At 43.6% G+C, this 21452-nt stretch overlaps 2 protein-coding genes and 1 pseudogene across 5 annotated transcripts in view; 2 read left to right on the forward strand and 1 right to left on the reverse strand.

Moving 5' to 3' along the window:
- Window positions 1-19670, reverse strand: part of STRN3 (striatin 3) — a 136485-nt gene extending 116815 nt beyond the window's left edge. For both annotated transcript variants that reach the window (XM_025391509.1, XM_025391508.1), the window contains exon 1: window positions 19053-19670. In XM_025391509.1, coding sequence (XP_025247294.1) covers window positions 19053-19334 — 282 coding nt within the window. In that variant the 5' untranslated portion in view covers window positions 19335-19670. The remainder of the gene's footprint in view (window positions 1-19052) is intronic.
- Window positions 10886-17063, forward strand: LOC112629110 (annotated as a pseudogene).
- The window catches only part of AP4S1 (adaptor related protein complex 4 subunit sigma 1), an 82669-nt gene continuing 79770 nt past the window's right edge, over window positions 18554-21452 (forward strand). Inside the window, exon 1 of one of the 3 annotated variants that reach the window (XM_025391511.1) lies at window positions 18554-18933. The gene's annotated coding sequence lies outside the window, so the exon portion shown is untranslated. Of the gene's footprint in view, window positions 18934-19746; window positions 20471-21452 lie in introns of those variants that run through there. The other 2 variants (XM_025391512.1, XM_025391513.1) reach the window with 2 other exon arrangements.

A 21452-nucleotide genomic window follows, 5' to 3' on the forward strand; every position in this document is an offset into this window, starting at 1 on the left:
GAAATGGTAGACAATGTGATGTGCTTGGGAGTCTTTAATTTAAAAACCCTAACAGTTGTAGAACCTTTTGGAAATACAGCAATACATACCTAGAAAACTAGGCAAATTAAAAAAGGAGGCAAATAACTCCAAATAAAACAAAATATACAGACAAGTAACCACAGTATACATCTTAAGAGTTACCTATACTGAAATATTATCTATATTGGAATATGATGAAAGGAGATATAAGAGGTGTAATAAATCCTACTAACATAGTAAGAAGCCAAAACGTAATACTCAATATTGTCAGATGGCCAGGTGCAGGGGTTCACATCCATAATTCCAGCAACTTAGGAGGCCAAGGCCAAGGCAGGAGAATTGCTTGAGGCCAGGAGTTCAAGACCATCCTGGGCAAATAACAAGACTACATCTCTACAAAAATAAAAAACAATAGCCAGATGTGATGTCATTCACCTGTAGTCTCAGCTATGAGGAGGATCGTTTGAGCGTAGGAGTTCAAAGTTACAGTGAGCTATGATCCCACCACAACACTCCAGCCTAGGCAGCACAGTGAGACCCTGTTTCTGAAGTAAATAAAAAATTGGGCCTGGCGTGGTGGTTCACACCTGTAATTCAAGCACTTTGGGAGGCCGAGGTGGGAGGATCACCTGAGGTCAGAAGTTCAAGACCAGCCTGGGCAACGACATGGTGAAACCGAGTCTCTACAAAATAAAATTAGCTGGGCATGATGGTGGGTGCCTATAATCCCAGCTACTCAGGAGGCTGAGGCAGGAGAATCACTTGAACCCAGTAGGTGGGGGTTGCAGTGAGCCAAGATCACGCCATCGCACTCCAGCCTGGGCGACAGAGCAAGACTCCGTCTCAAAAACAAAAACAAAACAAAAAAAAAACAGAAAAAATTGGCTGGGTGCAGTGGCTTATGCCTGTAATTCTAGCAATCTGGGAGGCGGAGGCAGGTAGATTGCTTGAGTCAGGAGTTCAAGACCAGCCTGTACGACACAGCAAAACCCAGTCTCTATAAAAATACAAAAACTAGCTGGGCGTGGGAGCACACGCCTATAGTCCCAGCTGCTCGGGAGGCTGAGGTGGGAGGATCATGTGAGCCCGGGAGATCGAGACTGCAGTGAGCTATGATCACACCACTGCACTCTAGACTGAATGACAGAGCAAGACCTTGTCTTAAAAAAAAAAAATTTAAAAATTATATATTGCTAGACAGGATATTTCGCAGCATCATTTTTTTTTAAATGCCAGAGACAAGAAATAGTGGTAAGTCTATTATTTAAATATAAGTAAATATCACAAGAGTTGAAAGTGGTTGCTTCTGGAAAGCTGGTCTAGAGAGGTGGACTCAGTAGGGAACAACTATTTTGGCTGTAAGTATTGTAGTATTTATGCACGTATTCTTTCAGTAAAATTTTAGAAATGGTTGGGTGCAGTGGCTTACACCTGTAATCCCAGCACTTTAGCAGGACAAGGCAAGTGGATCACTCAAGGTCAGGAATTTGAGACCAGCCTGGGCAACACAGTGAAACCTTGTCTCTACAAGAAAATACAAAAACTAGCTGGGCATGGTGGCACACACCTATAGTCTCAGCTACTCAGGAGGCTGAGGATGAAGAACACTTGAGCCCAGGAGGTTTAGGTGGCAGTGAGCCGTGATTGTGCCACTGCACTCCAGCCTGGGAGACAGAAAGAAATGATGTCTCAAAAAAAAAAAAAAAAAAAGAAAAGAAAAAAAATTTAAGAAAAACAGTATTTTGTAAACACACAAAAAAAGTAGATCTATGTATGCCAAAATAAAACAATATTTAAAATAAATTAACTTAGTATGAGTTTCTTTTGTATCGCTATATTCATCCCAACAAGTATTTATTGCAACAATTATATGACTACCAGGCACTAGACATGAAAGGATATGAGATGACATATCTATACACACACACCAATACATACATATAGTTGTATATCAGGGTTTCCCAACCTCAGCAATTATTAACATTTTGGACTAATATTTTATTTGGGACATGGAGGGCTGTCCTGTGCATGTTTAGCAGCATCCCTGTCCACTCCCCACTAAATGCCAGGAGCGCCTGCCTCCAACTGTGATAACCAAAAATGTCTCCAGACCTTGCCAAATAAGTGTCCAATGGGAGCAAAACTACTCCCAGTTGAAAACCACTTTTGTATGTGTACAGAAAAACTTCCAAAAAGACATGCACCCAAAAATATAGCAGTGGTTGTTCCTGGAAAATCAGGATTACAAAAAACCATTGCCTTTTTTTCCTTTTTTTTTTCCTACATTTCTATAACTTAATTTTCATATAAATGTATTACTTTAACTACAAATAAAAATATGAAAAACTAATATAAAAACAAATAGAAGTGGCTAAATATAAACACAAAAAATTTTAAATACATCATAAAATAAAATCTTAGTAAGTAACAAAACATATTTGACAGCTTCTAAATAATCAGTAAAAAAGAAGCTGGGTGCTGATATCATGCCTGTTATTTCAGCATTTTGGGAGGCTGGGGTAGTAGGATTGCTTGAGACCAGATATTCAAGACCAGCCTGGGCAACATACTGAGACACTATCTCTACGAAAAAAAGAATTTTAAGTAGCTGCGTATGATGGCATATGCCTGTAGTCCCAGCTTCTGAGGAGGCTGAGGCAGGAGGATTGCTTGAGCCCGGAAGGACAAAGCTACAGTGAGCCATGATCGATCGCATCACTGCACTCAAGCCTAGCCGACGGTATGAGACCCCGTCTCTAAAAAACGAAAGTAAAATAAAAAACAAAAGAAGAAATCGGTAAAAAAGGAAATAGGAAAAAGACAAACTAGTCTATAAATTCACTAAAACTAATACAATTGTTTTGTTTTACAACAAAGTATTTTTTCAACAATGACTATGTATTGGCATAAAGAATTCACTCCTGAAACTTACCAATTTTATTTTATTTTTTTATTTTTATTTTTTTTTATTTTATTTATTCATTTTTTTTTGAGATGGAGGCTCGCTCAGTCGCCCAGGCTGGAGTGCAGGAGTGCAGTGGCGCAATCTCGGCTCACTGCAAGCTCCGCCTCCCCCGGGTTCACGCCACTCTCCTGCCTCAGCCTCCTGAGTAGCTGGGACTACAGGCGCCCGACACCATGCCCGGCTAATTTTTTGTATTTTTAGTAGAGACGGGGTTTCACGGTGTTAGCCAGGATGGTCTCCATCTCCTGACCTTGTGATCCGCCCGCCTCGGCCTCCCAAAGTGCTCGGATTACAGGCTTGAGCCACCGCGCCCGGCCAACTTATCAATTTTAAAAGAAAATAAACTATAATGTTTGGTGGGTCATTTTTTTTAAATAAGGAAAAGAGAAATGTTTCCAATAATCCCATCACCAAAAAAACCGCAAAGTATTTAAAAATATCTGAACTTTTTCAATGTACATATTTTTCATATAGCTGATTTATGGCACACAAAATTTATGTTTAGTTTACCGTAAGCATTGCACAGTCATTAAACATTCTTCATAAAAATTATTCATTTCAAAGGGATAAAGTACCCCCCCACAGTGCATTAATCTCAGGCAAAGATTCGTTTTAACTGAAGTACCAGGTGTGCTAGCTTATGCCTGTAATCCCAACACTTTGGAAGGCCAAGGCGGGTGGATCACCTGAGGTCAGGAGTTCGAGATCAGTCTAGCCAGCATGGCGAAACCTTGTCTTTCCTAAAAATACAAAAATTAGCCAGGCGTGGTGGCGTATGTCTGTAATCCTAGCTACTCAGGAGGCAGAGGTGGGAGAATCACTTGAAACCAGGCGGCAGAGGTTGCAGTGAGCCAAGATTGCACCACTGCACTCCAGCCTGGGCAACAGAGCAAGACTCCGTCTCAAAAAAACAAAACAAACATTTTAATTGAAGTGATTTCTCTGATACTCCCTTTCCCATGACGGGGAGGGGAGAAAAATCATAATATAATAAAACCCAGAAAGTTTGTTTTCATTCCAGTATCAAATGAGGGGTTGACAAAGAGTATTCTTTTACTCTATCCTGTGAACATTTTCTCCTAGTATATACACAACACAAAAATTGTAAGTCAAGCTCTCATCTCTAACAGTTTAATGAGACGTCTTCGGCAATTTCACTTATTTAGCAAATATTTGGCAGACATCTATCAAGTGCCAGACCCTTTACTCTCACACTGGGTATACACACCTGTAATCCCAGCATTTTGGGAGGCCGAGGTGGGTGGATCACTTAAGGACAGGAGTTCAAGACCAGCTTAGCCAATATGGCGAAACCCTGTCTCAACTAAAAATACAAAAAATTAGCTGGGCGTGGTGGCGCACACCTGAAATTACAGCTACTCAGGAGGCTGAGGCACGAGACTTGCTTTAACCTGGGATGTGAAGGTTGCCATGAGCTGAGATCATGCCAATGCACTCCAGCCTGGGTGACAGAGTGAGACTGTGTCTCAAAAAAATAAAATAAAATTGCAAAATATGTTAAGTGCTAAGAAGGAAATGACCAGGGAGCAGTTACATATGTAAAATATAAAGATTCATTAAAACAGAGGCTAGAATCTCAATCCTCATCTTTTTATTTATTCTTATTTGTTTATTTTTTACTTTTTTGAGGCAGTGGCTAATGGATGTAATCCCAGCACTTTGGGAGGCCAAGGCGGGCGGACCACCTGAGGACAGGAGTCGGAGACCAGCCTGCTCAACATGGTGAAACCCTGTCTCTACCAAAAATTTAAAAAAATTAGTCAGGCATGGTGGCAGGCGCCTGTAATCCCAGCTACTTGCGAGGCTGAAGCAGAAGAATTGCTTGAACCCGGGAGCCGGAGGTTGCAGTGAGCCGAGATTGCGCAACTGCACTTCAGCATGGGCGACGGAGCGAGACTCCGTCTCAAAAAAAAAGAAAAAGAAAAAAGCAACACAACAAATACTAGTCCAGGCCACTGTGAAATATTTTTATTATCTAAGATGACTATCAGGGTCATATTGTTACCCTTATCCACTGTTACTCTCTCATATTATTTCTCTTTCCACCCACTTCATCCCGTTAATTATCTTTGTTTCCTCTTTCTCACTCTCTACTCTCCAGGATTTTGATGAAAGATAACTTAAATAAAATCAAGTCCCAGTTAACAGCTTTCAAAGCAAAAACATCCTAAGTTCAGATTTAAATGCAAGCCAGGAAATAAAGTATTACAAAAATTTTAAACTTTTCACAACTGCTAACAACTCTAACAACAGCAACAAAAAGGAAACACAATAGAGTTTGAGGCAACAAGACTGACTGCTCACACATTTAAGAAAGAACACAGCTACAAATGTTTTATGAAAATTTAACACAACTGTCCAGCAACAGTGGATTAGGTGGATCAACTACGGCCCATCTACACAGAATACTATGCAGTTGTTAAAAAGAAGAGAGGATGTAGGGCTGGGCATGGCGGCTCACGCCTGTAATCCCAGCACTTTGGGAGAGACCGAGGAGGGTGGATCACGAGGTCAGCAGTAAGTGACCAGCCTGACCAACATGGTGAAACCCCATCTCTACTAAAAACACAAAAAAATTAGATGGGCGTGGTGGCAGGTGCCTGTAATCCCAGTGACTTGAGAGGCTGAGGCAGGAGAATCACTTGAAACCGGAAGGCAGAGGTTGCAGTGAGCTGAGATTGCGCCACTGCACTCTACCCTGGGCAATAAGAAAAAAAAAAAAAAAAAGAAGTGAGGATGCTCTCTATTAGCAGGTTTGGAATGATCTCTCAACATGCTAAATGAAAAAGTAAAGTAGGCAGTGGTTCACACCTATAATCCCAGCACTTTGAGAGGCCGAGGTGGACAAAATGCTTGAGCCCAGAAGTTCAAGACCAGCATGGATAACATAGGGAAACTCCCATCTCTACAAAACAACAACAACAAAATAGTCAGGTGTGGAAGCACGTTCCTGTAGTCCCAAACTTGGAAGGCTGAAGTGGGAGGATCAATTGAGCCCAGGAGGTAGAGGTTGCAGTGAGCCAAGATCGCATCACTGCACTCTGGCCTGGACAAAAGAGCAAGAACCCCATCTCAAAAAAAAAAAAAAAAAAAAAATTATAGTGAAAAATAGGTTATACAGTTTGCCACATTGTACCAGAAAAGGACGAAAACATATTTGCTTTCATCTACCTACATAAAAAACACTACAGAGGGACACACACAGACTAAAAAAAAAGTAGTCGATTACTAACTTGGCGGTGGGGGTAGTAGACAGGATCATGGTGAGTATAAGATCTAATTTTGAACCACATGTTACTTATTCAAAATATAATTTTTTTTAATAGGCAGTCTTTTACCAGGTTGAAGTGCAGTGACTTGATGACAGCTCACTATAGCTTCAAACTCCTGAGCTCAAGCAATCCTCTCGCCTGAGCCTCCAAAGCTAGGACTACAGGTGCACATCACTATGTCCGGCTAATTTTTTTCTTTTCTGTAGAAAGTGGGGAGTCTCACTATGTTGCCCAGGCTGGTCTCGAACTCCTGGCCTCAACCAATCCTCCTGCCGTGGTTTCTCAAAGCAATCATCATTACTATTATTACTATTTTTTTTTTTGAGACAGTCTCAGTCTGTTACCCAGACTAGAGTGCAGTGGTGCTATCATGGCTCACGGTAGCCTTGAACCCTTGGGCTCAAGTGATCCTCCCGCCCTGGCTTCCCGAGTAGCTGGGACTACAGGCACAACACCATTGTGTCCAGCTAATTTTTTAATTTTCTTGTAAAGACAGGGTATCACTTTGTTGCCCAGATTGGTCTTGAATTCCTGACTTCAAGTTATCCTCCTGCCTTGGTCTCCCAAAGTGCTGGGATTATAGGAAGGAGCTTGTAAGTGTCCTGAAAGCGCAGAAATTTTTGTTGTTGTTGTTGTTACTGAGATAGTCTTGCTCTGTTGCCCAAGCTGGGTGCAGTGATGTGATCTCGGCCCACTGCAACCTCCGCCTCCCGGGTTCAACTGATTCTCCTTAGTAGCTGGAATTACAGGTATGTGACACCACACCCTGCTAATTTTTGTATTTTCAGTAGAGACGGTGTTTCACCATGTTGGTCAGGCTGTTCTCAAACTCCTAACCTCGTGATCCACCTGCCTCGGCCTCCAAAAGTGCTGGGATTACAGGTATGAGCCACCACACCCGGCCAAAGTGCAAAATTTTTAATAGGAATTTTTAAGTCTTTTTATAAAGTCTATCTAAAAGTAGTCCAAAATTTTACTGCACATTTATAATTGCTTTAATTCTAGTCTTTTAAATCTTGTTCACTGAAACCACTTAGGTGTTAATGCTATCTCAAGGTAATACCAGTACCTTGTGTTTACCTTGGTTCCACTGAACACAAGATACTGGTACTACCTTGAAACAGCATTACATATTGGTCAAAAGCGCACCCTTTTTAAACCTTTTTTCTTTTTCATTACAAGAGCACAAACCCACTTTTAAAAAAAAAAAAAAAAAAAAAAAGCAGGGTCTCACTCTGTTGCCCAGGCTGGAGTCTGCCGCCCAGGCTAGAGTACAGTGGCGCAATCTTGGCTCACTACAACCTCCACCTCCCAGGTTCAAGTGATTCTCCTGCCTCAGCCTCCCAAGTAGGTGGGATTACAGGCATGCGCCACAATACCTGGCTAATTTTTGTATTTTTCTATAGAGACAGGATTTCACCACGTTGGTCAGGCTGGTCTCAAACTCCTGACCTCAAGTGACTCGCCCGCCTTGGCCTCCCAAAGTGCTGGGACTACAGGCGTAAGCGCCACCACGTCCAGCCTCACACCCACTTTTATTTATTTACTTTTCATTACTTTCCTTCAAGGGTATTCTGTGTCCAGTAGCCTTACCAGGAAGGCTGCTTCAGAATTTGACACAAATCATGCCACTGTTTCCACAGGTATGAGTTGCGTTTCCCTAATTACTCTAGTTTTGTTCCATTTGACTATGTTATTCTTTGCTTTATACACATAAACATATCTCTTAAATAGAATCCAGTTTCATCTTGGGCTTAAACACTTTCTTTTTTTTTTTTTTTTTTTTGAGACGGAGCTTCATTCATCGCCCAGGCTGGTGTACAATGGCACGATCTCGGCTCACTGCAACCTCTGCCTCCCGGGTACAAGCAATTCTCCTGTCTTAGCCTCCCGAGTAGCTGGAACTACAGACATGCGCCATCACACCCAGCTAATTTTTTGTACTTTTAGTAGAGACAGGGTTTCACCATGTTGGCCAGGCTGGTCTCGAACTCCTGACCTCAGGTGATCCACCTGCCTTGGCCTCCCAAAGTGCTGGGATTACAGGCATGAGCCACTGTGCCCAGCCAACACCCTCAATTTTAAGAAGAGGTATATGTTCCTTTTGGCTCTACAGACCTTACTTATAGCCAGGCCTTGGAAAGCAGCTGTCAAGACATTTACTTTTAGAAGTTCAGTTCTGTTCCCAGCAGTCCTCTACAGAACTTTGTGAGACAGGGGCTCACTCTGTCACCCAGGCTGGAGTGCAGTGGGGCGATCATGGATCATGGTAGCCACAACCTCTGGGGCTCAAGCAATCCTCCATCTCACCCCTCCACCAGGTAGCTGGGACTTCAGGCACATGCTACCATGCCTAGCTTCAATACTGTTTTTCATTAGGGGAATGTAAATTAAAAACAGTGAGATACCACTACGTAACTACCAAAACGGTTAAAATCCAAAACACTACAACTCCAAAAGCTGAAAGTGGAGCAATAATAATTCTCACTCATTACTGGTGGGAATGCAAAATGGTACAGCCATTTTGGAAGACCATTTGGCAGTTTCTTAATATAATCTTACCATATGATCCAACAATCACACTCCCTGGTATATACTCAAATTACATGAAAACTCATACGTCCACACAAAACCTGCACATGGATGTTTATAGCCTTTACTCATAACTGACAAAACTTGAAAGTAACCAAGATACCCTCCAAAAGGTGAATAGACAAACTGTGGTACATCCATAAATGGAATATTGTTCAGCACTAAAAAGAAATAATCAACCCATAGAAAAGACAAGAAGAAGCCTTAAATGCACTGCTACTAAGTGAAAAGGCTACATATTTTATGATTCAAAATAAGGCCACCCTCTGTATCCAAGGGTTCCCCATTCACAGATTCAAACAATGGCAAGGCAAAAACATTCTGGAAAAATAATAAAAAAAATATATATATATTTTGAGACAGAGTCTCGCTCTGTCACCCAGGCTGAAGTGCAGTGGCGTGATCTCGACTCACTACAACCTTCGACTCTGGGTTAAAGTGATTTTCCTGCCCTCAGCTTCCTGAGTAGCTGGGATTACAGGCGCATGCCACCACACCTGGCTAATTTTTGTATTTTTAGCAGAAACACGGTTTCACCATATTGGCCAGGCTGGTCTCAAACTCCTGACCTTGTGATCCACCCGCCTTGGCCTCCTAAAGTGCTGGGATTACAGGCATAAGCCACGGTGCCCGGGCAAAAAATAGTTTTTAAAAATTATAGCAACTAGCCAGGTGCAATAGCTGACACCTGTAATCCTAGCACTTTGGGAGGCCGAGGAGGGCAGATCGTTTGAGTCCAGGAGCTTGAAACCAGCCTCAGCAACTTAGCAAAACTCTGTCTCTAGAAAAAATACAAAAATTAGTCAGGTGTGGTGGCGGGTGCCTGTAGTCCTAGTTATTCAGGAGGCTAAGATGGGAGGATCACCTGAACCCGGAAGTCGAGGCTGCAATGAGCAGTGACTGTTTCACTGCCCTCCAGCCTGGGTGACAGACTGAGACCCTGTCTCAAATAAAAATTTTAAAAAAGTATAACAACTATTTACATAGCATTTAGATTACATAATTATAAGCAATCTAGAGATTTAAAATATACAGGAAGATGTGCATAAGTTACGAAGTCATTGTATTGAGGGACTTGAGCATCTAACAATTTTGTATCCTGGAGGAGAACTCTTAGAACAAATTTCCCCCAAGAGTACCATGGGAAGGTATATGAATGTATTCTGGAAAAGGCAAAACGTTGGGGTAGGCGACTGCTTGTGCTTTCTGCTAAATTTTGCTGTGAACCTAAAACTGCAATGGTCTTATGAGGGGTAGTGAGTGTGTACACACAGAAGCGAGCATACACAGTTATTTAGGCTGGGCACGGTGGCTTACACCTGTAATCCCAGCACTTTGGGAGACCAAGGTGGGTGATCACTTGAGGTCAGGAGTTTAAGACCAGCCCGGCCAACATGGTGAAACCCCGTGTCTACTATAAATACAAAATAATTAGCTGGGCATGGTGGTGCATGCCTGTAACCCCAGCTACTCAAGAGGCTGAGGCAGGAGAATTGCTTGAACCTGGGAGGCAGAGGTTGCAGTGAGCCAGGATCGCATCCACTGCACCCCAGCCTGGGCAACAAAACGAAACTCTGCCTCAATTTTTTAAAAAAGGAAATTAATTTAAATAAATTTAAAAGCATTTTGCAAAAAAAAAAAAAAAACCTTAATAAAAATATATTTCAGGTCATGGGTAAAGAGTCTCTGTAGTCATGGCAACAGCCAAGGCAGGCTGCCTGCATAACAGCTGCCAGGGACAGGGAGAAGCTGCCAGTCTACATCAGCCTGGGTCATAGTAAGCTGCCGCCACAGGGCTAGCAGGGTGGGCACCATGTTGCATTCATCTTTGTACCCCCAGCATCCAGCAGTGTTGGCATGTAGTGGGCACTCCAAGAAATGTGTGTTGAATGAACAATACCTGTGCAAGCGAACTTTATTCTTTTTCGACCCTTGTTCCTATGACACACTTCCTCCTGCCACTGTCACTCCTTCAGAGCAGAGCTTCTCTAGGGAAGCTGGATGGGAAACACCTATGGTAAAAGACGTCCTGGGTGAAGAGGGACTGCACTTTGATGAGCTGAACAAGCTGTGGGTGTTGGACTCAGAGATTACCCAGTAGACCATAAAGTTCAAGAAAGAGTGCAAGAACTTTGTGGACAAAATTGGCCAGTTTCAAAAAATAATTGGTAGTTTAATTGAGCTTGATGATCAGCTTGCAAAAGAAGCAGAAAATGAGAAGATGAAAGCCATCAGTGCCCGGAACTTACTCAAATCAATAGCAGAGAGCTCAACAACTTCAGAACTCAGTAACTTCAAGCACTTATAGAAGAAAAGAAAATTTAGGCCGGGCATGGTGGCTCATACCTGTAATCCCAGCATTTCGGGAGGCCAAGGTGGGCAGATCACCTGAGGTCAGGAGTTCGAGACCAGCCTGGCCAACATGGTGAAAGCCCATCCCTACGAAAAATTCAAAAAATTAGCCAGGCATGATGACACACCTGTAATCCCAACTACTCTGGAGGCTGAGGCATAAGAATCATTTGAAACGGGGGTGCGTGGGGGGAACGGAGCCTGCAGTGAGCTGAGATCGCACCACTGCACTCCAGCCTGGGTGACACAGCAAGACTCTGCCTCAAAAAAATAATAATAAAAATTAAAAAAAAAACAATGCCAGGCATAGTGGCTCATACTTTTAATCCCAACACTCTTGAGACACCAAGGTAGGAGGATTGCTTGAGGCCGTAATCTCAAGACCAGCCTAGACAACACAGAAAGATCCCGTCCCTACTAAAAACAAAATTAGCCAAGCGTGGTGGCACTTAGACTATAGTCTAAGCTATTTGGGAGGCTGAGGTGGGAGGACCATTTGAACCCAGGAGTTTTGAGGCTGCAGTGAGCTACGATTGCACCACTGCACTCCAGCCTGGGCAACATAGTGAGACCCTGTCTCTTAAAAATAAAATAATAGAAAATAATAATAATTTGGAATGGACAATGACTGGATAGAAGTACAGGTAAAACAAGACTGATCATGAGTTGTTACTGTTTAAGATGAGTGACAGGTTTGTGGGAGGTCACAATACTATATTATTTTCATACATGTTTGAAACTTTTCATAAAAAAAGGAAAGGAGGATTACACATAATACAATCATATTTATGATATAAAGGATAAACTGTTAAGAGGTGCAATGGATGAAACAAACCTGTAAGGAGATTATCTCAAAGAATTCCGGCAGGAGTACTACTCTGAACTAAGGCAATGTTAGTACAGAAACAAAAAGCACAGATTAAATCAGTTACTTCCTTAGGTCAGCAGTCAGGCTTCATGGGCATTCTAAGTAAAATTTTCTTACCCTTTTTGGAAAAAAACTATAAGAGGCTCCATAGGTTTCGTAATATATGCAAAGGGGACTACACAATCCCCCAAAAAATCAAGAATCAGTGAATTAGAATATATTTTAGGATACTGATGTTATCTATATTACTTAGCCTTTTTGAATCATTATAGTCCAGTTCACACATTTTTTTTTCAGAGACAGGGTCTCACTGTTGCCCAGGTTGGACTCCAGCTCCTGGGCTCAAGTGATCCTCCCACTTCAACCTCCCAAAGTGCTGGGATTACAAGCATGAGACACCACACCTGGCCAGTTCACACAGTTTAAATGAAGCTCTTTCCTACTTTAGAACTTCTGCTAAATGCTGTAGCTTCCAACTGGAATGCTCTTTGTACAATTAGGTATTCCTGATACTTCAGATCTAAAAGTATACATTCAGGAACTTTATGAGAATTAAATGTATTGAAGAACCTAAAATAATGTCAGGCATATAGAAAGTGTTCAATAGGTCAGGCACAGTGGCTCACACCTGTAATCCCAGCACTTTGGGAGGCCGAGGTGGGCAGATCACTCGAGGTCAGGAATTTAAGACCAGCCTGGCCAACATGGTGAAACTCCGTCTCTACTAAAAATACAAAAATCAGCCGGGCGTGTTGGTGGGTGCTTGTAATTCCAGCTACTCAGAAGACTGAGGCATGAGAATCGCCTGAACCCAGGAGGTAAAGGTTGCAGTGAGCTGAAATGGCACCACTGCACTCCAGCCTGAGTGACAGAGCAAAAACTCTGTCTCTAAAAAAAAAAAAGTACTCAATAAATATTAGGTATTATCTGAAACTCCATTACATATACAGGTTTCCTATCACCATTTATTCTCTCAGCATTCTGTTAATTTGTTGTTTGTAACATTTTATTGGCCGGGCATGGTGGCTCATACCTGTAATCCCAACACTTTGGACTTTGGGAGGATGAAGCGGGAGAATCATTTGAGCCCAGGAGTTCGAAACCAGCCTGGGCAACAAACTGTGAACCCATCTGAACTAAAAATAAAAATAGCTTGGTGTGACAGCACATGTCTGTAGTCCTACCTACTCAGGAGGCTGCGGCAGGAGGATCACTTGATCTCAGGAGGCTGAGGCTACAGTGAGCCATGTTGGCACCACTGCACTCCAGCCTGGGCAACGGAGCAGGACCCTCTCTTGAAAAAAAAAAAGAATTATTTCTAGAGTATAAGCTCCCTGAGGACAAAGTATTTGTCTCATACATCATTATACACCCAGGATCTAGCATAAAATTGCACTCAAATACCACCAAATAATCATGCTGGAATCAATAAAACTCACAGGCCAAACATACACAGGGGGAAGGTTCAATGACCTCTATAGTACTAGGGATGGGGAGGGGAGGATAGTGGTTTTTTTTTGTTTTTTTGTTTTTTTTTTTTTGAGACGGAGTCTTGCTCTGTCACCCAGGCTGGAGTGCAGTGGCGGGATCTCAGTTCACTGCAAGCTCCGCCTCCCGGGTTCACGCCATTCTCCTGCCTCAGCCTCCCAAGTAGCTGGGACTACAGGCGCCTGCCACCTCGCCCGGCTAGTGTTTTGTATTTTTTTTTTTTTTAGTAGAGACGGGGTTTCACCAGGTTAGCCAGGATGGTCTCGATCTCCTGACCTTGTGATCCGCCCATCTCGGCCTCCCAAAGTGCTGGGATTACAGGCTTGAGCCACCACGCCCGGCCGATAGTGTTAACTTTAATGCGGCAAGGAATAAAGAATGAACAAGTGTGTTTTGTCAAGGGGAAGAGGCAGGCACTTGAGATTAACTGAATGGATGCATTGAATTGGAGGAAGAAAAACTAAACAGGAAATTAGATATACAAGGGACATCTGGATGCCAAAAATCTAGTAGTGGTTAAGAACATGGCCTTGTGCCGGGCGCGGTGGCTCAAGCCTGTAATCCCAGCACTTTGGGAGGCCGAGACGGGTGGATCACGAGGTCAGGAGATCGAGACCATCCTGGCTAACACGGTGAAACCCTGTCTCTACTAAAAAATACAAAAAACTAGCCGGGCGAGGTGGCGGGCGCCTGTAGTCCCAGCTACTCCAGAGGCTGAGGCAGGAGAATGGCGTGAACCCGGGAGGCGGAGCTTGCAGTGAGCCGAGATCCGGCCACTGCACTCCAGCCTGGGCGACAGAGCCAGACTCCGTCTCAAAAAAAAAAAAAAAAAAAAAAAAAAAGAACATGGCCTCTACAGGCAGTCTAAGTTTAAATCCCAGTTCTACTGCCTCCTAGTTGCATAGATTACTTAACCTCTGGACCTCAATATGGCAGTGTCAGAAAAAAGAAAAAAAAAAAGACGCCAATTATACCTGTATCAACCTCACTGAGTTGTTTTGAGAATTAAATGAATACTGAACGAATTAAATGAATACTGAAATACTGGGGCACAGGAATAACACTTAGGAAAGAGTAAATAAATGTTAGGTATTATTAAGATGGTACATGGTAGCCAAAAATCTGATTCTGAATATACAGTGAAAACATAAAACAGAACCAGAACCCCACGTTAACAACAACTGGGAACAAAAGAAAGAAAACATATGAAGAAAAGTGATAAGTGGATGACAGGAAAAACAGAGTGGAAGCAAAAGAAAAGAATTTTGAAGAACTTGTTAACAGCAGAGTGTTGGTTAGGTACATATGGTCTATAAGGCCACAGGATTTGGCAATTTGAAGGTCAATCATGAACAGAAAACATAGTGTTATACAAAGCGTTTAGAAGGGAGTGAGGGGAGAGTAGTGCGAAAAGGCAGACTATAGAGTGGGGTTAATGGGTAGTGGAGGAGCATACAGAGAATTCTAGATCAGTGGTCCCTAAACTTCATTTCAAGGACTTCAAAAAGAAACAGGGAATCTGACACAAGGTAGTGGACTCCCTTAATACCATCAATACATTTTTTTTAACTCTATTATCACCATCATCTGAAAAAGGAAACGCCTAACAGTAAAAATGTATGAAGGGAAAAAATCCCAGAATAAAGGCAACACCTTTATGAAAAATCACTGTCAGTCGGTCGCGGTGGCTCAAGCCTGTAATCCCAGCACTTTGGGAGGCCAAAGTGGGCAGACCACAATGTCAGAAGATCGAGACCATCCTGGCTAACACGGTGAAACCCCGTCTCTACTAATATAAAAAAGTCAGCCAGGCGTGGTGGCAGGCACCTGTAGTCCCAGTTACTTGGGAGGCTGAGGCAGCAGAATGGCATGAACTCGGAGGCGGAGCTTGCTGTGAGCTGAGATGGTGCCACTGCACCCCAGCCCAGGCAACAGTCGAGCCAGACTCCGTCTCAAAAAAAAAAGAACAAAAACTCTTTGACTACATTTTCTTGTATTAGGTATGCCATATTTCTACACTTGGCAAACAAGCATTTTGTATATACCCAAAATCCACTTACTATATACAAACTACAAAGAAAAATATAAGGACACATTAGCAATATATATAAACTATGCCTTGCAGCAGCATCATGGGGGCTCAATAAAACTTCATTGAAATGTACTCAAGCGGTGTGGGCCACACAAAACTAGACGAAGAATTACAAGTCAGATTCCACTCTATAAAAAAGTGCTAAGACAGTATAACATAATGGTTACAAGAGTGGTGATATGACCAGAGGCTTTGGAATCAGACAGACCTGGGTTTGAATCTCAGCTGCAATACTTTATGGCTAGGTGACCCTGGCAAAATTATTTAACCTACCTAAATTTGTCTCCTCACCTGTAAAATAGGAATACCTACCTCAGAAGGTTATAGTGCTGATTAACTGGCAGTTTCTAACTTTTACAAGTCGTAACATGATAGATGTTGCTGCTTAAAGATCCTTAAGTTAGTAGGAGATATTTTGCTTAGACTTAACTTGATTTCTTCATTTCTAAGGGGGGAATCTCCTGAATTTTCTATTTTCAGGATTTTCAAAAGCTGGTCTAGAATAGTGATTTGCAAATCCTAGTGTCTTTTCCATGACAAGATTTAATGAATCTACTATGAAATTACAAAAAAGAAAAGTGTAGTGTAGTGATTTTTCTCTGTAACAGGCACTACTGTGAAGAAAGAATCACTTGTAGAACTTTAAAAAATACGTAGGCCTCTTATTCTCTGGAGATCTGGACTGATCTAGGGCTTGAAGTGGACTGTCTGTGGAATTTTGGTAATTCATGTTATATAAAAGTTAAGAAACAACTGTCCTACGACCTTATTAACAATGCTTTACCTGAGTTCAAGGTAAGGAAGAATCAGAGACAGAAGAGCTTTAAGACATGATCCTTTGGTTTCGTTCCAAGTTTCTAAGACCTTTACTATAAATTCTTTTTACGGAGAACAGAATCATACTGCAAAGTTCCTTTTAATATCTCTCCCAAAGCCAGGGAAAATAATATTCCCCATTAAAATTTTACATCAATATGGGGTATTCCTTAAGCTCATGTTCTCTATTGAAACTATTCCATAATTAACACTTTAAAAATATGTGTAGATGGAATCGCACCGGAGACTGCACATAATAATATGTAAGTTGTCTTAATTCTAGATTGTCTTTCTTAAAAATAAGTTTAGGTTTACAGTAAAAATCCACTGATGCTTCACTACATCCTCCCACAAATATGTATTCAACACATACATTTTAAAATATGCATCTCACAAGCAATCTCAGTAGACTGAAGGCACCTAAGGCAAATTCAATATTCCTGATAGAAACTAGAAACCTTATTAACAAAGTCAACCCAATAAAACATTTTAAATATATAACACAAAAAAAACAAAGCCATCATGAACATTTTACTCCAAAAGAATCAGTACGAAATAAGTCTAGAAACAGTGTAGGACTTCTTCAAAACAAGGAAACAAACAAAAACGTAGGATGGCTAATAACAGAACTACTGTACCAATAGAACTGAAAGCAAGCAAGCAAGCAAAAAGAATCTTCCTTAAAATACTTTGCTGCTGCCGTTAAGGAGAGGAGACCAAGAAGGGAAAGCAAATGCTAGAGCAGGCAATAAAGGCTTCTTTAATATATAGTATAGGTTTTACTAATTTGCGCACAAGATATCTTTCTTCTCAGCTGCTCACATTAGTGAAGTTTATGGGTGAAAAATGCAATTGTTAACTTAAAGAGTGTTAAAATCAAAACTTGCATACAATAGTACAAAGGTCAAAGAAACCATAGCAGGGACTGGTGAAGTATTACTTAGCCTAGGCCTTAATGCACTTGTCAATCCAAATTTTAAAAACAAATGCCTAACTTTACTCACACAGAAAATTAAGTTTACAGTATGTAGTAGAAAGCTGTATATCAACAGAATTCTATAAATTTTAAGTATTTTAAAAGCAAGACTGTACACAACTTAAAAGAAACCAGTTTTGACTTCAGCTTTTTTAAAGTTATGTAATTTTAAAGCCCAATATTATATCAAAACACAATTGTAAAGCTATGACTAACAAGTATTACAATTTTTTAAGACTTCATACAGTGTCAAAATACCCAAGTATTTTTTACTTTTGAAAAGTTTAACTTCATCCACTTTGTGCAGTCATATAAAAGTTTACTAGTTCAGAACCAAACTAAAGAGGACACCCTTTGTTTGAGGACGCCCTTTCTAGTTAATCCAATCCTCCTCCTTTCAGCACTACATTTGCCTAACTATTCACCATAGGCATATGACATATATGACAGCAAATACTGCTTACCTCCTAAATATACAACAGTCTGAAGAACAGGCGCCATACTATTTAGACGCATGCTTTTTGCTTCTAAGCCTAAATTTGCCCTGGAAAGGTACTTAAAAATAAACACAAATACCTAAGAAAGTTAAATAATCCTTTCAAAAAGATGCAGCAATTTTGAGAACCAGGACATGAGCTGTTAACTACCAACAGCTTCCAAATGTGTAGCCTATCAAAGGTTCACATCATGAGGATCGACTCAAGCTCAACTATGAAGGGTCCTGAGAACATCTCACTTCTCTTCTCCTGCACAAGTAACATGATATAACTACATTTCAGTTCAAGCGAATATTAAATCTCTTCAGTCGTTTCATAAGTACAGCATCGATCGTCTGGTTGGGTTTTTTTTATGGATAAAGAGATGACGAAAGGAGATCTAGTGAAGAGTACTGTGAAAAGAAAAATTCAGTGCTGAAAGCGTTGATGAGTCACTAAGTAAGGAATAACTACAGAGAATCCAAGTGACTAAGGCAGCATCTCAGGTAAGAAAGTACTTAAAAAGTTGACGATGGGAAATAAAACTTCACAGGTCAGTCCCAAGTCACTGTGCACCGTAGCAGCCCAGGAAAGAAGCGTGGCTGTCAAGGGGCAAGTGCGTACCAAGACTGAGGGAGGGGGCCAGATATGCCAAATCGGAAAGGGGGGTGGTCCGGAAAAGGGGGGTAAGATGCCTATCCTAGTCATTCTCGTCAGGCTCTTCATCTCAAGAGGTTACAAGAGTAAACTTTGGGTCGAGAGGCCCCAAACCGGACTCTCCCACAGAAAGGTGCTCGGCCCCAAGCCCCGGAGACCCGGGAAGGCCGCCTCCGGAGGAGCCCCCGCAGACGCCATACTAAAAGCCAAAATGGCTGCCTGGAGGAGGCCCGCACCGCGTAGCTAGTGAAGGTTGGGGAGCAAGCTTCTGCGGGAAAGAGGGAGGGGGACTCCAGGAAAAGCCGTTGAGAGGACCATCACACCCCGAGCAGCACAGGTAGGTTCCGCTCGGCCTCCCAAGGCCACCGGCTCCGGCTGAGGGGAGTCCCCGGCCCCACCCCCCGGCCGGGAACCCAGCCGCCGCAGCCGTCCCGCACACCGACCCCAACGAGGTACCTGCAGTTCGGCCCGTTCCACCTCCCAGTGCGCCCGCTCCATCTCGAACCGAGCCCACTCGTGCTGGATGTAGTGCAGTATCCCCGGGATAGTGTACTGCTGCGGCCGGGACAGCTCGGGGCCTGCCGCGGGACCCGCTCCCTCGGAGGCCGGAGGACCCCCGCCGCCCGCCGCTCCGTTCCCCCCCGGCGAAAGGCCCAGGTTCCCCCCAGGTCCCTGCTGCTGCCGGGGAGGGGCCGCCATCCCCGGGCCGCCACCACCGCCTCCGGCAAGCTCGTCCATTGTGTGTGGGGCCCCGGCCGGGGCGCAGGGCGAGACGCCGACAGCTGGGGGAAGGGCCGGAGAGGGTGGCCCCGCGCTGGCTGCGGGGCGGAGGCCGGCCGGGAGAGGGGCGGGGAAGGGGTCGTTACTGTGTGCCTGCCGTGGGTCAGAGCAGGGAGCTGCCGGCCGCCGCCATTACAGTCCCTCCTCCATCTGCCCGTCTCACTCACTCACTTTAGGGGAAGGGGGGCCGCGGCGGGAGGGGTGGGGGGAGAGTTGGGAAGGGGATAGGCGGAGGGCCGTCACTAGCGCACAGCATGCTGGGTAGCGAACGCAGCCTCACGCTTAATCGCCAAATAGAGTCCGGCCTCACCCTACGCCGGCGCACTGAGAACGCAGTCCGGGTCGCCGTTAGAGGGCGGGGAAAGAGCTCGGGCTCCGCCTCTAGGCCGGCGTACTGACCCGGTGCGGTGTCTGCCGGCAGCTACAGGGCGCCGGGGCTCCGACTCTGGCTTTTGGAAGCGAGGCGGCCGTAGGCTTCCTGGTTATCAGTTTCCTTCGAGCAGGCCGTCCCCAGGCGCAGTTTCCTTCCCAAGGGTCTCTCACCCGTGTGCCGGGTTTCGGAGCTGGTTATTAACCTGGCTGGTAGCTCTGGCCGACCGCAGCCCGTCTCGGATTCCTGACGTTTCTTTTTCATTCTTTGGGTGTTTCAGGCAGTCCCAAGAGTGGGCCCTCTTTCCCTTCCTGTCACTGGCTCTGTCTCTGGTTTCTTAGCACCAGTCAGTTCTCTTCTGGCAAATAGCCAAGATCCTCCGGCTGTGGTTACTGATTCCTCGTCTCCGTCTCGAGCCTGGGCTTTGGTCCCGTTTCTGTGCGCTGGGTCGCGCGTCGTAACTTATTCCACTTTGCGTCCCCTCTTCTTTCCTTTTCTGGAGTGGGTTGTGTTTCGGGGGGTTGGGAGAGGGGGAGGAGCGATTTTTTTTTTCCTTGGGAGAAGAAGAGGTAGTGAATTCCTTTAGATCTTGACGATGGTAGGTAGAGGGAGAAAAGTTTGAAGGAGACTGGCTAGACTAACAATTTGATATCTTAGAAATGAATGGGCTCACAAATATTGTCATCAATAGACTATTTTGATCGAAACAGAAAATAAAAGCATTGTGAGTACAACTTAAAATCCTAGATGGATGTTCTCCTGGGTCATTAAATGTTTAAGTGAATATGGCCGGATGCGGCTGCTCAAGCCTGTAATCCCAGCACTTTGGGAGGCCGAGGTGGGCGATCACTTGAGGCCAGGAGTTCGAGACTAGCTTGGCCAACATTGTGAAACCTCATTTCTATTAAAAATACAAAAATTAACCGGGCGTGGTGGCGCACGCCTGTAGTCCCAGCTCCTGAGGAGGCTGAGACACGAGAATTGCTTGAGCCCAGGAGACTGAGGTTGCAGAGAGCCGAGATCGCATCGCTGCACTCCAGTCTGGCGACAAAGCGAGACTCCGTGTCGGAAAAATTTTTTAAAAACTTTGAGTGAATGTAATATACGCATAAGAGACAAGGCTAATATTTTAAGTACAATCGTGGGTATTTTTATGTGCTTAGTTTCCTAGAAAATATCCTAATGCACTAGAATGTTTCTAAAAATTAATATAGCTAAGAGGCATTTGTTTGAAAAATAAGACAAAAATAATTAGCAACATAAGGAAATTAGGTTCGGTAATTATATTAATAGCGATACAAGAAAATTGCATTTAAGATCTGTTACTTTTTTTTTTTTTTTTTTTGAGACGGAGTCTCGCTCTGTCGCCCAGGCTGGAGTGCAGTGGCCGGATCTCAGCTCACTGCAGGCTCCGCCTCCCGGGTTCACGCCATTCTCCGGCCTCAGCCTCCCGAGTAGCTGGGACCACAGGCGCCCGCCATCTCGCCCGGCTATTTTTTGTATTTCTTAGTAGAGACGGGGTTTCACTGTGTTCGCCAGGATGGTCTCGATCTCCTGACCTCGTGATCCGCCCGTCTCGGCCTCCCAAAGTGCTGGGATTACAGGCTTGAGCCACCGCGCCCGGCCAAGATCTGTCCTTTTTCACCATAGCCCTCTATGGGCTTCCAAATATCACTTTGCCAATTCCACCAGAACTGCCTTAGCGA

This window comes from Theropithecus gelada, chromosome 7b (genome assembly GCF_003255815.1).
Source record: "Theropithecus gelada isolate Dixy chromosome 7b, Tgel_1.0, whole genome shotgun sequence".
NCBI classification, from domain to species: Eukaryota; Metazoa; Chordata; class Mammalia; order Primates; family Cercopithecidae; genus Theropithecus; species Theropithecus gelada.